The 18,309-nt window shown below is 41.4% G+C and overlaps 1 protein-coding gene across 5 annotated transcripts in view; it reads right to left on the bottom strand.

Moving 5' to 3' along the window:
* Nucleotides 1–18,309, bottom strand: part of TMEM131L (transmembrane 131 like) — a 77,686-nt gene that overhangs the window by 35,497 nt on the left and 23,880 nt on the right. For all 5 annotated transcript variants that reach the window (XR_011096184.1, XM_068681003.1, XM_068681005.1 and 2 more), the window contains exons 4-7: nt 9,253–9,324; nt 8,150–8,273; nt 6,977–7,093; nt 4,698–4,808 (exon numbers count right to left, since the gene is read on the bottom strand). Coding sequence is in view for 4 of the 5 variants with exons in the window: in XM_068681003.1 (XP_068537104.1) it covers nt 4,698–4,808; nt 6,977–7,093; nt 8,150–8,273; nt 9,253–9,324 (424 nt within the window). In the remaining variant the exon portion in view is untranslated. The remainder of the gene's footprint in view (nt 1–4,697; nt 4,809–6,976; nt 7,094–8,149; nt 8,274–9,252; nt 9,325–18,309) is intronic.

The following is an 18,309-nucleotide window of genomic DNA, read 5'->3' as shown; positions in this document are numbered from 1 at the left end:
CATCTCACAGCCACAATTGCTAATGGAGTTTTAACAAGGCAGTCAGAGATGAACAGCAACTTTGGGGACTGCTTTTTTATCAAATAAACCTTGTTACTTAAAATTCCCTTCTCAGTGGTTTCAGAAAACACACTATAATTTTCATGGCGATAAACAAAGAGGTGTTAACACTTATTCAATGCCATGGCAGACCCCTAGCCCCATAAAAATTCAGTTAAATCATGTTTTTTCCAAAGTTTTATTTGAACTTCTCTTCTTGACCTGTAATAGGCCTACACAAGAATCTGCTATTACCTTAAAGACTGAAGCTGCTAATATACCGCACAGTGAGAGACACATTATTGGGGTGTATTCAGTGTTGACCTGCTTTCTATTGCAATTCTTTATTTCTCTTTGTAAAGGTTATCTTCAGAAAAAGAAAAGGGTTTTCATTTATCTAAGCCAGACAACAGACGCACAACTACTGTGCCTACTGTCTCAAAACACTGGTAGGATGGCTGCGTTAACCATAAAGACAAATAAAGAATCTGGGAAGAAGATGTCAAGCTGACTTTCCCAGCCAACAAGCCCATGACCACGTTCACTCTTCCAGGGCTGGAAGCATTTCATTTACACCGTGCAGGAATCAGCAGAGTGCGGAATTTCACAGTGCACATTCACACCAGAGGCAAATTACAATGGGAAAAGTTAGAAAAAGCACTGTGTAACAAACACAACCACTGCTGCTCCTCTGGTCACCAGAAAGTTAGATGGTACCTCTGTTTTGCATTAGATAAACATACATACATGCACACACACAGCACCCACAAACCCTGCAGGAACTGTATGGACAACTCTGATGGACGCCACTCAGGTGAAATTTTGGCATGTTCTTCAATTAAAAACCAGAGAGGGACAGATGCCTCTTTAGAAAAATAAATACATTCAACCATCTGATGTGCCAGGAGTGCCATTCAGCTGGAGAAGGTCGAGGATTCTTGTTGGGGGACAGAAGAGTTGGCAATGACTCAGGAAATAATTCACCCATCAAAAGAGACAGAGCCTCAACAGGCCCTCTGGCACAGGCCACATCAACAACCACAAAACTGAGGCTGCTTTTAGGGGAAGGATTCCTCATTCTGCCCCAGATACCCTGTCAGCCAGACACGGCTCTACACAAGATCTTCAGAGATATTCTTGCATTAATATCAGGACCTGTAGAGTTCAAACCACTTCCTGGAGCCTGACCGTATTATAATTTGAAACGAACAAACACAGAACGAGCTTCCCCTTCTTTCTGAACGTTGATACATTAAAGTTTCCTTCCAGGACAGTCCTGAAGAGCCGTGCCTCTGTTATAAGTGAAGAACTGTTAATAAGCTGCTCTTGTAACAATGATTCAGCAGAGTTTCATCAGCTTTCTGCAGGCAGTTATCAGGATGGCACACCAAGAGCACTCCACTATCCTACCACAGTCCCGCTCCACACCCTAACAACACACTGCACAAATTTGCTTCTGTTGCTTCTGTTCACCTGCACAGAACATAACTTAAGGAGTCTTGGGAAGCCAGGAAAGCGATGCCTGTGTCTCCTGTGATAAGACATCCCTCCCTGCAGCTCACTCCTCCATTGACATTTCCAGCCTGTTTGTACAGCGTTTTGAACACAACAAGGCACTGATGTAGCTGCCTGCTAAGTGCCACGCAAATATTAACCAACGCCCCACAACAGGCAACTGGAGCAGAGGCTGTATCCAGAAGCTGGATAAACAAAGATGACCTACATGTGCTCCGCCATCTGCCACGGCTTAGCGGTAACTAGTTGCTGCTGAACGGCCATGTGGACACACTATGAATTCAGCGTTGGATACAGCTCGCTTCCTCCCAGCTCCTGAGCCAGAAATACCAGGATCCAGGACCATAGCCAGAGCATGCTGATTATGAACCCTCCACAAGCTGAAACTTTGAAAGAAGCAGCTGAAAGAAGGTGAAATTCAACAGCAGACGCAGCAACTTTGTCTTTCTTTTTCATCCTAATTAACCACAAGAGCTTCTGGTTAAAAATATGGGGGAATAACAGAAAAGCCTGGGTACCTTGGCTGAGTTCAGAACAATTAAAACCCACAAACTCAGTGCAGCATGGAAGCTTGTTTTCCCTCAAAAGAGGGGAAACTTAATCCATACCCCTATGCACAATTATGACCACTCATCTTCAAAAGAAGTTGTTACTAACTGGAAAAGCTGCAGAAAGGCATTGTCAGCTTGGTTAAGAAATGGCCAGCCCATCAGTGGAAAGGATACTAAAGAGCTTGGATTGCTCAGCTTAGCAAAAAGGAGGCTGAAAAATGTGATGCCACCTACAAATCATTCTGGGTTTAAGCATCAGAAGCATGAGCAGTTTCCTAAACTGAGTGTGCATCATAACAAACAAATAGAAACTGGCAACACAGAAATATTCAGACTGGAAGTCAGATGTAGGTTTTGACTGCAGAGTAGTAAGAACAGGTGTTTGAGTCACGGTGACAATACATCCAGCAGTCATGGGAAGCCTTTTTACTCATCACCACTGGATTACATGAAGATTTTACCTTTCCAGCCTTCAGAACAATGGATGATGCCACTTTCAGTATTAGAAAGCAGTTTAAACACATCCATCTTTAAAAGAAGATCTAGTAGATGGGTGGAAAAGACAGAAGCCATGGAGAACTCACTGACCTTTCTCACATGTTTCCAAGCAGTGTCAATAGACTTTAAAGGCAAGGATATCCTTAGCATATCCAAGTGAGGCTTATGCAACACTGAACTTAGATTAGTATTTGACTTCAGTTAAAAACAAACTTCATAAGCAAATGAGTGATTAGGTAGGTATGGGTGGCTTGTTTTGAATGTTTTTTCACTAAAAAACTCCATTGTTATGTGTTTATGTGTCCTTAAGTTTGTGTGTGTGTAGTCACTCAAACGTCATAGACCTCTTCCTCACATAGCTTCTAAGCCTATGATATAAACTGGACAAGGAATCACACCAGCTTCTTTGGGATCCAGATCAGACCATTAGTGGGGTAAACTGAAAGAGACAATACTGGAGCAGATAGCTATCTTTAAAACAGCAAGAAGGGACCCAAACTTGAGCCACAAGCTCCACTTCAGTCCTCAGATCTCACCTACCACCTTCAACAGCTGAGGAGACTGCGCCATTGCTGCAGCACTTGCGTCCAGATTGGTAACACAGTGAACTGGAGACTAATTCCCCAGTTATAGCCAGGCACTGAAAAATTACACCCAGAGCGAGGAGAACTGAGCCAAAACCCTCTCACATCTCATGTGCTGAGACAATAAGGGTGCCAGGTGGTACCATCCTCCACTGCCAAACCACCTCAAGCTTGTACTGTAGAGAAATAAAGCAGAGAAAAATGTTCCTCACCATATAATAACAAAGACATCAAACACTCCCCACAACTTGTCTAACTCAGGCATTCAGATAGAACTGAATGAACAGCAGAGTCTCCTTTCAATCCTCACGTGGTACCTGATGACAGTCCATCAAGCTAGTTGAGAATATGCAGAACAACACGTCATAAATAGCATCTTCCTTCCCTCCACCACAAATTACTAAACCTAAAGATTTTTGGTTGCTTCACAATTGTCTGCCTACACACACCCACAACCATACATACAAGTATGTATACAGGAAAGACTGTTACTGGGGAAAAGAAGGAAAGACAAGGAAATTGTGAGATATCCTTGGGGAGAGGTAAGACATCTAACATACAGAGAGCAAACTTAAAAATGAGATCTAAGGTGAGAATTTCTCTCAGGTAGAAGAAACAGAAGAAGGCATCATGAAGGCAATCATTGCAGGTTATGTTTAGATACAAGATTAAATTGTTATGTGCTATAATATTCTAAAATACATTTAACAAAACTAAATATATGTATTATACAAAAGGTCTTATCCATAAAAAATATGAAGGAAATATAAAAAAATCAATTTTCCAGTTATTCACTTGAGCGGTACTACACAGCCTGGATGACTATGAAAATACCTGCAACTACACCTAAACCTAAGAAACCGTTAAAGCTTCTCTTCCAATTTAAATAGTTATGCCTCGTAAATCCACCTTGCTGTATTCTTCACAGTTCCCTACTTTAGTCAAGCTGAGGTAAAAAAAGCTGATGTCTTCAGCATTGAGAGAGGTAGAAGGGGATACACCAGCCTGACTCTCAGCACTTCTCACCCATGCAGCACGCCGTGCTTTATAATTCAGTGACAAACTGTATGTATCACAGCTCTGAACTGGCATGGGGAACAGGTCTGAAACAAAATGGGGGGGTAAAAACAAACAAAAACACACACAGCCCCTCTAAAGCCACTCCCCGACCCTGTAAGTGGATTCATTTATTTTAAAGACATATCAATTCTCCACTCCGGTTCAGAGCAAGGGCACACAGATAGTTTTGTTGGCACAACTGAGAGGACAGCACAGCACAGAAGCAACACTCAAGAACAAGTGGAAGTAGCCTTAAGGCCAAAGGCTTTTGTCTCAACAGAGCCAGGACACCAGCTCATAACAATACCCCTGTATCTTGTAACCCCTCTCCCGCAGTCACTGGTACTTGGATTTTCTGTTAACATTCCTTGTATCCCAACAACCTGAGGACAAAAATCTTTTATGTCTAAGCAGATTAGTGTCTCACTACTGTTTGAAATGCATACTGTACCAGTGTTTGCGATGCCTGGATGTTCTGAATATGCGGAAGCAGTAAATAGGCATTTGCTAGCTGCATTCTAGGTTCTTCTGGAGCAGACGTCAAAGTTCCCACTCCAAAAACCTTTTGTTAAAAAAATAAAGTCATTATATCAACATACAATATATCAGTTATCAGAGTAATACAGAAAAATATTTTACTAATAAGAATGCCAAGGAACAGACTGGTTTTTAAAATTACATTATTTTAAAGATAATATACATATTAAAATGAGTTCCACTGAGCAGAGTAAATATACACAAAAGTAGCATGTTAGCATCTTCACTCATTCACTATCACATTTACTTATCAGCAGAGTATCAGTGTCTCTCATTAAAAAGCATTTAAACTCTTGCTGTTCTTCAGGCAATTACAATAGAAGTATCTGGATATACTAAATATTTGGAAGCTGGCAATAATCCATGTTTTATCCATTTTTAACCTTTTAACTAAGCTAGTTATTAAACCTTTTCTTAATGCAAGTGAACAGGAGGCATTATCTTTCAAATTGTCTTCACAAATGATGGAGTAAAGCAGAACTGTTTTTCAAAAACTACATGCAATACTTACACATACCATATAGCCTTTGTTGTCAACAGGCTACTAAGTAAAACAGGAGGTTAATGACCACATCACAGCGTTACGGTCACCATTTGACTGTGCGGTAATCTCTGGAAAACTGTATTTCTAGCCTGAGGGCATACTGAAATCAATGGCTTTGACTTCAAAATTAAATAAAATATTTTTGATCACTTCGGTTTTTAAAGCCTGCAATTTTCAGAGCACTCAAGATTTGCAAGTTTTGTGTTTTTTTTTGTCTTTTTTGTTTGTTTTTTTTTTTACTGCATTTATATTCCACTCTGCCAAGATTAAAGACAATGAGATGCAAGATAACCTCTGATGATTTTATTATTTCTCTCAAGAAAAACCCATTGGGGTTTTTCACTTACTTGTATGAAAATAGATCTTTAAAACAGAAGAAAAAACATGTTTTAAATTAATAGAATAACACAGTATTCACTGCAGACCCTCAGGCATTGGATAGAAAATACCCAATCAAAGGGAATATGGGGAATTTTTATTTATTTTTTAAATGGAGACATTTACAAAGTACATTTTCCTGTAACGCTGGTACTCCTCCGTTTGGGAGTATCTGTCATACATACTCCTCGCATAAACACATTAGAAACAAACATATTTCAAGGCTTTTGGGCTCTCAAGAGTGCTGTAGCTGTGCATCAGCCACTACAGTTATGCCCAATTTTGAAGCTCTTAAACCTAATGCAGGCTGAAATCATGGACAGTCACTTCCTCTGTTACAGATGCCTGGTGAAACTGTCCGTGAGTAACAGTGTGCTACTGATTCTAGCAGCAGTCCAACAGAAGACAAACCAATTTTCTGGTGACACTGACAACTGCTTCCCTGCAACTTGTTCACAAAAGGCCCTGGTTGAGCTGACTGGGTAACAAAAAGCAAGGGGTCAGGAGTGAATGCAAAGAGGGGATAGATGCAAAAAGAAAAGGTCAAACACTCTATAATGCCATGTTCCCCTATCTTTGATGAAAAGTTCCCGCAAAATTTGGCATTACCCCTAGTATGTGCTAGACAATGGCAATATTTGTATTCCAAAACCTGTATTTCACTGAAGTTAACTATGCTTCATTTCAAGGTCTGTTTTCCAGCACAGCATCAAAGTATGAGAATGAAGGAGCTAGATGGTTGATTAAAGCTGACATTGTTTTTAAATCACTAAATTCAGGTTTCGATTTTTCTTCTACAACTTAATGAAAGTGAAGAACTTGAAACGCGTGACATTCCTTATAAAAATCAAATAACTTAAGATTCGCTTGAATTCCCTAGGTAATCAGACAATAGATGGCTTCAATGTAAAACCTGTAACTTCCACTTTCACGTTTCACATATGTTTTTCACGACAAACAAATTCCAGCACAGTGTATTCTAGACAACAATATTACATGGAGCCATCCAGTACTGACAGGATCATGATCGATATGCTATGTACAAGCACACATTTACTTTAACTACCACAAGCAGTCCCCCTAGCAGTAGTTATTTTAATGGTATACAAGTACGAGGGATCATGAGATCAGCAAGATCTAGTAATAGGGATGAACTGTACAATGTTACTTGACTTGTATCAGGAATTCAATGAACATTACGTTCGAAATGCATGAATTGCACTTTTTAAAAACACAAATCCAAAACTCAAACCAAAAATAAGCAAACTTACCTGATATGAAAGTACTCCATGAGATGAGGTATTTATAAATAATGAGCTTTCAATATTGCCTTCTTCTGTTGGCAGAAAAAGCACTCTGAATGAAATTTTTCCCATCGCTGGAATCACCTACAGAGACCACAAAGAAGCTTGCTTGCTCAGTGCAGTTAATCACAACACCCACCATTCACCCACAGACACTTCCACGTGTACTTCTGTATCCACAGATCCCACTAGCAAAAACTCAGCCCTACGAAGTTTCACCTGTCCATAACTCTCATCTCTTGGAATGCAGAAGAACTGAGAGCATGCAGCAACTTGCTGTATTATGGCTGGAATTTCTCAGCTAGCTCAGGCCTCGAATGTTCCTTTTTGCACAAGGTCATTGTGCAGAACTAACTGCCTCCACATCCTTTAAAACTCTTCCCCGCGCATAGGTACTTACCAGAAAGCAAGTCAATCACCTCTATGACACATTGCTAAATGAGTCAAAGCCAAACTTGGGCAAAACAATTCTAACCAAACAGGCCCGTCTAACCAAGAGAGCAATAAAGTTTGTCTGCACAGTAATATCCATTCAGGCATGGTGGGGAAAAAAAATAAAAATACAACACCAGACAAAAGCATAATAAAATGCTTTGTACATCAGCAGAGGGTAAAATCTGGGCTTCATCAAACTCAGATCCCAGTGACTCATTCTTAATGTGTTATATTGTTATACATAATAAAAAAAATCTGAGTTAAAATAATGGTCTTAGATCCTATGGCAATTATGCTCATAACTGCAACACAAAATGCATAAAACATTTCAGTATTTTTTTTTTGGTTGAATATGCAAGACCATTGAAAAGACTAAAATTCAAGGCTGTAAACACCCACATGCCTGTGGATGACTGCATAATGCTGCATATAAGAGAATGAGATTTAAACAGCCAATTTAACACTGAAAAAATCTTTTCTTTCTGAGTTACTGTAAAACACATTTCCTACTGTAGGTTTTGGATGTCTTCTCCCTTACCAATCTAAGTAAAAATGAGCAAAAAGTGCTAGCAAAAACAGAAAGAAGTTGGAGGTCCTAAGGAAAAGCACGAAGAGAAAACACAGAATGAAAAGTTTAGGCCAAAGGAAGCATGAAGGCTTGGCACTTGGCCATTACATAGTTTCCAAAAGTACATCAACACTCACCCGGCTATGAACAGGAGACACATGAAACTGTCTAGTAGCTGTAAACACTGAATTCACCACAACTTCTCTATCTCTACTAGGGTTGTAGGCATGCAGCATTTTAGCTCTGGGTAACCCCAGTAATCTAAAGGGGGGAAAAAAAGAGAACAAAATTATTCACTTTATAAGAATAGACAGTATACAAAAAGCATCCAAACAAATCACTCCAAAACATGTCGATATGAAAATTTCCCAGATACAATTATTCTTTGGAAAAATACCAAACAAGTTTTGCCCTTTAACTTACAAATACATAACACTGCAATGCAAGAGGTGCACATAGCCAAAGCTTACTTGGGTCACTCAGAGTTAGTTTGTTCTTGTTGGTTTTTGTTTTGTTCTTTTTTCTTTTTTTTTTAAATGAAACCTTTACTAAGCACAAAGCTTTCAATAAGAAAGTTCAAATAACCGAAGTCTTGTTTTGTTTTGTCAGCTAAAACAATGATCTCTTACGGCTTGCGAGTTAGCTAATGCATCTTAAAACCAGCAGCTTACATATACATCTTCTGAAACATTCCTTTAACTCACAAGGGTACAGTGTTTCTGTTTTGGTTATTGACAGAAGACAAATCATCATTTTAAAATGTTGGGGTTTTTGTTTTGCTTGTTTGTTTGTTTTTTCTTAGAAGAAAACTAAATATCTCAAGTAATCTACCAGTATGTTTTGCCTCGGGTATTCTGGATTTTACTTTTGAAAGCTAAAGGTAGCAACAAGCTCTTCCCCCTCTAGAAAGGCAACTTTTCAAGAAAGGAACAACCAGCATGAGGAACTGATTTAACACACATGCAGAATCACCTGAGAAGGCCCTTCTCTTCAGTATCTACCCAGAATGCGTTACAGTTCCCAGTTCCTTTTTCCTCCTTTCTAAAACTACATTAATTTTCATTTACCAAGTGCCTCAAGGTACAAAACGATTCCAACTCCGTGGCAGTTACTTACTATTTCTCTTTTTTTCAGAGGATGGAATGATCTCAGCTAATAATCTTCACCCAAACACAGCCCAACAGAGTTGTTCCTCCCCACTTAATTATTAATTGAAGTAACAATAACGCAAGACACTTACTGCATTCCAAAATGCAGGACTGAAGGGTGAAAATGTAAGGCCTTCCCATTTGGAGGCATCTTTGCTGAGAAGCTGAAAAAATAAGAAAAGAATACAATTAATATTTAGTGCACATGATACTATACGCAGCAGGGAAAGAAGACATTACAGGCTGCAGGTCCTTGTATTCCTAAATATGCTGTTTCCAAACCTTTTCGTACATTCTTCTCTCTGTCTTAACAATGTGACCTTTGAAGAAGGTTTCTGTACAATAGCACATGTTGGAAAGCTCACGCTAATAAAAGCACAGCTTGATAAGCATTTCACTCAAGATGCAATGCTGTCTTGAACAACCTCCCTTCCTTGAAGGTGTCCTCTCAGTCATACTGATTCACCTGGTTACCAGGGTGTGTAGGGAGCCATGGAGAAGTCATTTAAGAGAGTCCTGAGGAATGAAAATTATGTCAGCACGGAGCAGATCACCCCGTCTAGTCTACCTGGCATTCAGACAAGCACTTGTACTAGCAGAGCTGAGAGATGCACAGGTAGAAAAGCAAATAGCAGCTTGTGAAAAACTGACATCAAAGGAAGTGCTTGCCTAGCTGGCTTTAACACAAAAGCCAACTCATTCCTTATAAGCAGAACAGAATAAGAAAGAGCGTGGAAACATACACATCATCATCTTTCCTTTGCCCTAGGAACATTTACAATGAAGTTCCCATCGGTTCTACCACATTGTTAGCTTATTTCAACATGAGCCGAGATGCCCTTAACGTAGACAGAAATCCCAGGGCACCTTCACCACTTTCTCAATTAAAACGTGTTCTCCACAAGCCTAAACAGCCGCAGTGGTGGAAAAACAAGCCCAGCACTTGCTCGTTACAGCTACATACCCAGCGCACCATGCTGTTGAAAACCTCCCCAGAAGCAGTCGGAACCAGGCTCGTCACTGCTGGGCGATGCCAACAAGCATCCTAGCAAGGGCGAGTCTGAGGCGGGAGGGAAGGATTGTGGTCTCATTTGTTATCCAGCTGCTTTGCGTAACATGCGGTAGTACAGTTAATTGGTTCCCAATTTAAAAATGCAGTTCTGTAACATTACACCTTTTATATATTAAAGCACCTACATAATTCTGTTGTTATAGCCCAAACCAATACAGCCATCATAATTTATTACCAATCAGGGAAAATCAGATTTATTACTATGAAACCCACAACTTTTATGACAACATTTCTCAGAGGAGGGAGTCAACTCCCTTGCCGTTGTAGCAGGAGAAATGTGATACATCCAGGTAGTGTTTCTGGGGAATTGCTGGAAAATAATGTAAGAGCAAATTATGCAGAACTATGAAGTCGGAGTGCATGACTGAATCTCCTTCCAACCACCCCCAGCCAGCTCCTGTCCTGCTCCCACAGCATCTAGCACCTTCCAGGCCTCCAAAAGTCATCCTTCAGGACATACCCAGAAGGAAAGTCTGAACACTGCTGTAAACATAAATAAATCAAAATTGCCACTAAAATAAAAGTCCCTGACATTTGAGAGAAAGCACGTTTCTTACAGGTACTTAAATATATATATTTAAATGCATATATATATCAAAATAAAAGCTAAGCCATACAGCGTATGTATATAGTATCACCTTGAACCTCCTCATCACTTTTCTTAGGTTTTTAGCACCCTGAAGATACTACTGAGATATCTTCTCACACCTGAAAAACCTCTGCTAAGAAGCACAAGAAGCCGAATACTCCTCTGTGCCAATTTGTGTAATCATCAGCAGCTCTCTAAGACTTACTAATTTGTCTTCTGGGGAATTCAGGCAGCAACAGCCTTTCTCTGCCTCTCCATCTACGCAACAGGCACCCAGCGCTTTGGGGATGCAGGAGACTGCATTTCACTGAGTTCAGGAGAACAAGGACGTGACATAGCAGTGGTTCTTCAAAATGCACTAGGTTGCTGTGCAGCCAACAACCACAGCCAGCCCTCTAGCCACAAAACAGGAAAAGCCCCATGAGAGCAGCAGCAGGGATCCCAGCGCCGGCACCCCATTCATTCTGGAGAAGGCAGCCTGGACCCGGGAGGTCCAGCTAACAAACTCCACAGGCTCTGAGCTGGCTTCTGCACATCACCACGGAGGTAATTTCTTCCACAAAAGCTGGGAGCAGTCCTGGATCCAGCCTCGCCCCTACCACACAGTGTCTCTGCAGGGAACAGCTCAGCTCCAAGCAGACAAGCACTCTTCTTACAGAAGAGAGCCATCCCTACACGGAGCTACCAAGCATCTCCACACACTGCTCCCCAGAAGCCCCAGGGATGGGACCCTGGCTACACGACAGCCAGCTTTTGCTCTGCACCCCACGAGAGCTGCTGAAGTGCTCCAAGCCCCAGCCTGGCCCCGAAAGCAGAACAGCCACATTCCTGCGGCGCTGTGCTCATAACCCTGCCCAGTGGCCAGCTCCAGGGCGTCTGCAGCGCTTATCAGCAGCTGGAAGCTGTGCCAGAACCTAACTCGAGAGCTAAGTTTATTCGACGGCAGGACTCACAGAAAGAGAAATCTACTGTTTTCCAGCTCCGATTTATTTTTTTTTTCCCTCCCCAAGGGAGAAAACAGATTGGAATAGGAGGAATGGGCAGGGGGGCATTCTGCCCTCCACACCCAAGCCACCAGTATGCATTTTAAAGCCAACCGCAACTAAGAGAAAGGGACAGGAGTTCTTGTCCCTTGAAAGGGACAGGAGTGAGGTTCTCCAACGTGTTAGTGGTCTCTCAAAGCCAGCTAGAGGCTGGCACAACACCCTTCTGCATCCCCGCCTTTCCAGCTCAATGCAACGCATCCAGACCTCTGCAGGGGAACTCACACAGAAGTTGAGTTTCAAAGGCAATTTATTAAGATGCTTAGAAGTTGAAGTCACTTTTAAAATAGAACATTTAAAGAACCTCATCTCACAAATGGATTCACCTCAAGTTATGCCAAAAAAGCTCTCTTTTGGCTGCAGACTACATGCCCAAAAAAGTACACGGGACATTTCACGAGAACGTTACAGCCCTGGGAAAGACCCACAAATATCAGCCTAGGAATGGAAGTCTTGAAACAACAAATGTGGAGCAAAAAGTCCCCTTTGCAGAGGAGAAAGCCTTGTTTCCATCTCCTCCATTGCCATCTCCAAGCAGCCAGCACCACGCTGAGCAGTCTGTCTAGCACAGCTCAGCTCCACGCTCCACTTTGGGGCATCTCTCAGTTTTTTTCAGGCTCACCACCTTAACACCAACTTTCACATGATACATTTTGACAAAACGGGCCAATTCCAAAATTTCAGGGGACATTTTTAAGCTCAAGTGAACAGAACTGGAGAAAAATGGGAGGAAAATAAAAGAGGGGAAGGGAATTTCTGGCAACTGCCTTGGCACCTGAGCAGTTTCAGCTAGGTTTGTACTCATCTTTGTATCAAAGTAGTTTAGTTGCCTCCATCACCACTGACAATTCAATATCCTTCCTCCTCCTCTGGCTAGCCCAACCTCACCATACGAATTAAAACGCCGACAGCCTGAATCATCAATCTCCAAAGGAAAGAAGAAGAGCTGAAGGGATGGGGAGGTGGGCAAGGGACCAGCACAGTCACCCAGGGCAGATGGAAAGAGGCAGGCACTCTCCTCGGCGGAAGAAGAGGGTGGACCCGAGAGGTGCACCTCTTTATAGCAGTATTACTCACACTTCACAGGCCAAAAACAGAAGAAAAGTGCTTACCCCCTAAAAATGCAAACAAAAGCCCAAACCTACTCTGAACAAGTTGTTTCTTTTTAGAAAACTTCAAAAACCAAGTTAATCCTTCTGACTGTATATACATACGTATATAACAACCCAGCAATCCACAGAATAAACAGTAGCTAAGCAGAAGTGCAGAGAATTTTACCCCAATGTCTCATTTTCTTCCATCAGCTCCTCCAAACCTTCCTTGGGCCCTTGTTTCTTTGATTACTTCAGATTACCTTAGGAACCACATTATCTGATGATTCATAAAGCAACATCTGTAGATGGAATAATCATAACCGTTACTTAGTGAACTTTCCCCATCCTTCCTTTTTGTGCCCTTTGTTGACAGCATATGGAGAAAAAACAAAGGAGGCAGGGCATTTTATTGTTGTTTTTTTTCCTTTGTGGTTTTCTTGGGAACAGCAGGCAAAAGGACTGGATTTTAAACATGCAAGAGGTCCTTTTAAGTGACTCTGCTAAGGTAGAATTATGCTGTTTTTTATTGATAACAATAAAATCCAACTTTTTACGTTTGGCATTTTGGCACTTCGTGTGTTCCATGTATGAATACTAATGAACCCACAGAGTGAGGCTTTGAGATACAAAAGCATATACGTGCTGTATAGGAAAGCACAATTTTTATATGTAAACTGAAGCAAAGAAACAAAATTCAAAAATCTCATTCACTCCAGACTACACCTGATAAACAAAAAGACTAAGAGGAGATTGACACATGTGGAAACAACCGAGCCCAAATACTTTCAGTAGTGCTGACTACAGCTGATGGGAAGAGATTGTGTTGACAAATGAATAAATTGTTAAGGGAGAATTAACACAGATACAGAAACAGATCCCAGCAGCTGCTGAACTAAAGTCTTCTGCAAAGACTTTGTCTGTCAGGTCATCTAGCTCCTCTTTTCTCTTTTACATTTATCATCAAGCCAACGCTCTTAAAAAAAAAAAAAGCACCTGGAACATTTCTAACTACGGGGTGGTTGGTTTTTTTTTTGTTTTGTTTTGTTTGCAACCACCAAACTTACCATCTTTCCTAATGGCAGAAAAAAACACCAGAAAACCCATCTGCCCTGCTACAACCCTACCAGGCTCACAGGCAAGGTCCTCTGCAGGCTGCGGCACCTGGAGCAGCACTGCTCCCACCTGGCTCCCCATGTCCTCACCACCATGTGCTCTTCTCAGCACCCCAAAAATCACAGGTTATTTATTTTTGTAAATGAAATAATGCCTAGCAGGTAAAAGGACAAACATGTGAGTTTTAAGCACTGAGAACCTAGAAGGCGAAACAGCCTCTGCTATTCTTAGTGCTGCATTGTTTAGGGAAGAGGGGGAGGACTGACTCACTGCTTCTGAATGCTTGGGGACAGGCAATTTGTCGTCAGGATTCCTTTATATACGCTTTACAAGAGCGCTGTGCTGTCTCTGGAAGACGGGTGGTGGTCTTGTTGTTCTCTGAGCTACCCCACGGACGTCAGGGACCGACTTCAGAGCGCGGAAGGCAGGAAGGGCCAAAATGGCATCACCCATCAAAAAACACTGCGTGCAGGCCTGCTATTTCGCCTATCTTGGCTAAAAATAGGAAAGGGGAGCTAAACCAAAATAAATCAGTGGGATGGACAAGACAACTTCTCTCCAAAAACAAACCCCATGATTTACAGCCACGAGTCATGACTTAAGGGGACAGACAGGTCAAAACTTTTTCTTGGTGTTTTTCTAAAGTTGGCAAAACAGCATAGAGCCAGAAGTTGCAATCTGGCTTATTTTAGAAGGTGCTGAGGTAAAAGAGGTAGGTAAGCCTAGAGAAACATGAGAGACACCAGCCACTCCTCACTACTGCCAAGCAGCCCCTGCGCACAGTCTCCACTCCTCCAGCCTCCGGTTCCCACTGCCATTCGTGGTTCTTCTGGGTAACCTTTGCTCACCTTCCTGTGAAATCCTGCAATAATGTTTATAGAAGCTCTTAGCAGAACAGCTAGCCAAGCCAGCGTTGCTTTATTTTCACTTATTACAAAACCACAACTGTATCAAATTCATAAAGATCAAGCTCATAGGATCTGACGGTAAAGAGCTTACAAAGACTCATTTCTCAACAGGATGCGAATGTAAGGACACAAATCTGTTTATTCTCCCTGTCCTCACACCCAAACAGACTCCTTGAAAAACGTCCAAAAAAGTTAAATGCAGGCCATGATAAAAATCAGAATAAGACCCGTGAAGAATTTTAACAGAGAAGATGAGCAGTTAGACATGAAATCTTATAATGAATATCTTGGTGAAAAGAAAAGGCTTTCTTCTCCAGATGTCTGTGCGGTTTATATTTTAGCAGCAGCAGCACAATAAAGCGTGTTTAACAACAGAATGGAATTATTCTCTCCCATAAATCAATCCTCAACTTCAGAAATAAATGAAACCTGTACTAAATTAAGAAATGAGTTTACAATGACTTCAGTTCACTTGAAATTGTTTTCTGAAACCTCTTCTTTCAAAATCCTTCAGCCACCCAGATTTCAAGCAACAACCGAAGCTCTCTAGAGATGGTCCAGAGGGAGCTTGTGTCTTTCAGGCATCTTGGACAGTTGCTTCAACAACTAAATAAGAGCAGAGATTCTGGAAAAGGCAGAGTGGTGCTGCCGAGAGCATTAGCAATGCTTCAGAGCTACTTCATTAAGCTTGGCTTTCCAATTGCTTTTAAAAACAAAGGGCACAAAATCCTGAAAGTCCCAAGCTCAGCTCACGGAGACCACCACATAGGTTCCTGCACAACGCAGGTCACTCCAGCATGTAGTCAGGGAATCAGGCATAAAAATCAGGTATTCATGTACATGCGGGGCCTAAACTGAACCTGAAACTACTCGTGGACACACACACAAGATGTTTTGTTTCAGCCAGGCCAAGACCTATCTGAAGTTATTTGTTTTGGATGAGCAGACTGGGCCCACTTGTTCAAAACGCACATCAAACACTTTCCTCTGAAGCATCTCCGTCACCACCAGCAAAGCCCGAGCATCCTGGCAGGCAGAAGGCCTACCTTCACGCTCCTTTTTTCTTCTTACAATGAAATAATTGCTTGTTCATTTTGCAATACTTCAGAAAGCGATCTTTAAGTACCTAAGAGGATGGTAACTGCTCTGAAATAAAGCCTTTAATTTACCTTCTTTCCACATTTTCTTAAGTTCTTAAGAAAACAACAACAAAAAAAGAGTCACTTGCCTAATGAAACAAAAACTTAAGCTCCCTTAGAAGCCCAGGCATTCGTGACGTTTTATCCTGAATTACCAGGTCCTGGAATTCAGGGGTTATGAGAAAATGCTGTATTTCAGTTCCGTTTAAAGAATGCTTCTAGCCCATGAGTATGTGAAATAAAAACACAAATCCCAAAGGCACAAAGCAGTTCATATGTGTGTGTTGTTTTTTTTTTAAACCTCAGAGCTTTTCAGCCATATCCACTCTCCCTCTCTTCCCCCCCCAAGTAATTTGCTTACCCTGCAGTTGCCAAATCCTCCAAAAACGTAGAACTGCCTGCACAACCCTGGTTTGTTCTTCAGAGCCTGACCCTAAGCTCACAAACCATTTCTAAGATGCTAACTTGTGTTCATCTGATTTAATGAAAAACTATTAAGGAAGACAAACCTGAATTCACCCTGGTCTACTTTAGAGGCGTAAATAAATGTCTTTCTGAAGAAGGCTGACCACTCACAACCCAAAACTGTTTCAACAGGAGCTACAGGACTCTGTGCCTCTGAAAAAAACACGGATTATCCCAGCTCCTACCTAGAGCCTCCAAACTAAAAAAGAAACATTTTAAAGCCAAGATGCATTGCTCACAGTCTTTTTCAGACATCTGAAAACGCAGCTCAAGAGTGAAAGCACACAGAAGCACCTAGCAAAAAGAGAAAGCTTGTACAATGCCAGCACAGCACCTTCTCAGGCTAAAAGCCGAGCCACTCTAGCTGCAAGTCTTGCACTGGAAATACCGTGACATTTAAATGGCTGCTCCCTACCCAGTTTTCAAAGCATTTAACTGGAAGCAAACAAACTACACAGCACACCCCTGTGAAGGAGGTAGAACAAAAGATTCTCAAAAAAGGTAAAAGGTTGACCACATGCTCACCTACCTTGTACCTAAGGGCAGCATATTTCTTCCCGCACACTTCTGCACACCAGGTAGGCTAAATAATAAATTCTGCCCTTACAACACTGAAACCATGGCAGATTTTAGTGGCAAACACTGCTTTTAAGCATCATCCTGTACAAACGTAATTAGGCATCTAATGAAGACAGAGAATCAAGAAAAAGAAAGTACTGATTCTATGACACCTGCCTTAATTAATTCACTTTAAAATACCAATGAACTCATTTTCTCTTCCTGCAGAGAGTGTCTACGAGGGAAGAAAAGATGCTGAAATTCAAAAATGAAAATTAAGGAGGGACCATGAACAGTACAGAAGGAAGAGGTCCCAGTCCAGCCTTTGAATGCATCAACTGCAATTCCAATTTTACTGAGTAATTAATTTTATCAAGCACATAATCTCACTCAAAAATCTCCCTAGGTGCAACAGCAAAGGGCCAATTTCTGTCAATTCAGCAGCAACGCCACTTAAAGTGTTTCACTTTCATGTGTAAGGGCGCTGCAGTATTTATCCCATGTAGCAACACATCTCTCTCTGGTCTGAGAGAATGGGGGAGGTTATTGACAGGAAATACAATGGGGCTGCAAAGCTCAGAGTAATAGGAAGTTACATTCTTGTTAAATATCATTGCACCCAACCATTTCCTTTTTCTATTTACAGCTGCAGCCAAAAATTTCCATCTTGACAGAAACCATTTCAAGTTAGAATAGTTCAGCAAAATGCATGAAAGAGCTCTGTGCTATCTGATAAGCTTGACCTGCTTAATATTTAAGAGTGATAATCTTCCTGCAGTAGCCGTCTCTTGCTGTTTCTTCATTAATTCAAGCATTTTAGTTTCTTCTCATAATGAACAAGCACAATCCTTTAAGACAGCTAAGGTTTGCATGGCAGACCTTAAGGCGCATAAGAAACTTTCACGCTGCATCTGGTAAGCACTAAAAATCCCCTCCCCTTTTTTCTCCCCATGAAGCAGAAAAAGAACATCAACTAAAAAGGGAAACTAAGCAACTACAAGCAAGCGCGGACCCAAGATTTAAGAAATAAACATAATTTCTAAAAAATCTGGGTTTGATTTATTGCCTTTGGTCTGGACAATGCAACTGATACCACCTACCCCTGAAAAGCAGCCATGGAAAAGTCAGCAGGCTTAGATGCCATATAAAGCTGCAAAATCCAGCTTTG

Source organism: Anas acuta, chromosome 4 (genome assembly GCF_963932015.1).
Source record: "Anas acuta chromosome 4, bAnaAcu1.1, whole genome shotgun sequence".
NCBI classification, from domain to species: Eukaryota; Metazoa; Chordata; class Aves; order Anseriformes; family Anatidae; genus Anas; species Anas acuta.
Note: the sequence above shows the minus strand (reverse complement) of the source record. Positions and strands in the feature narration are given on the sequence as shown.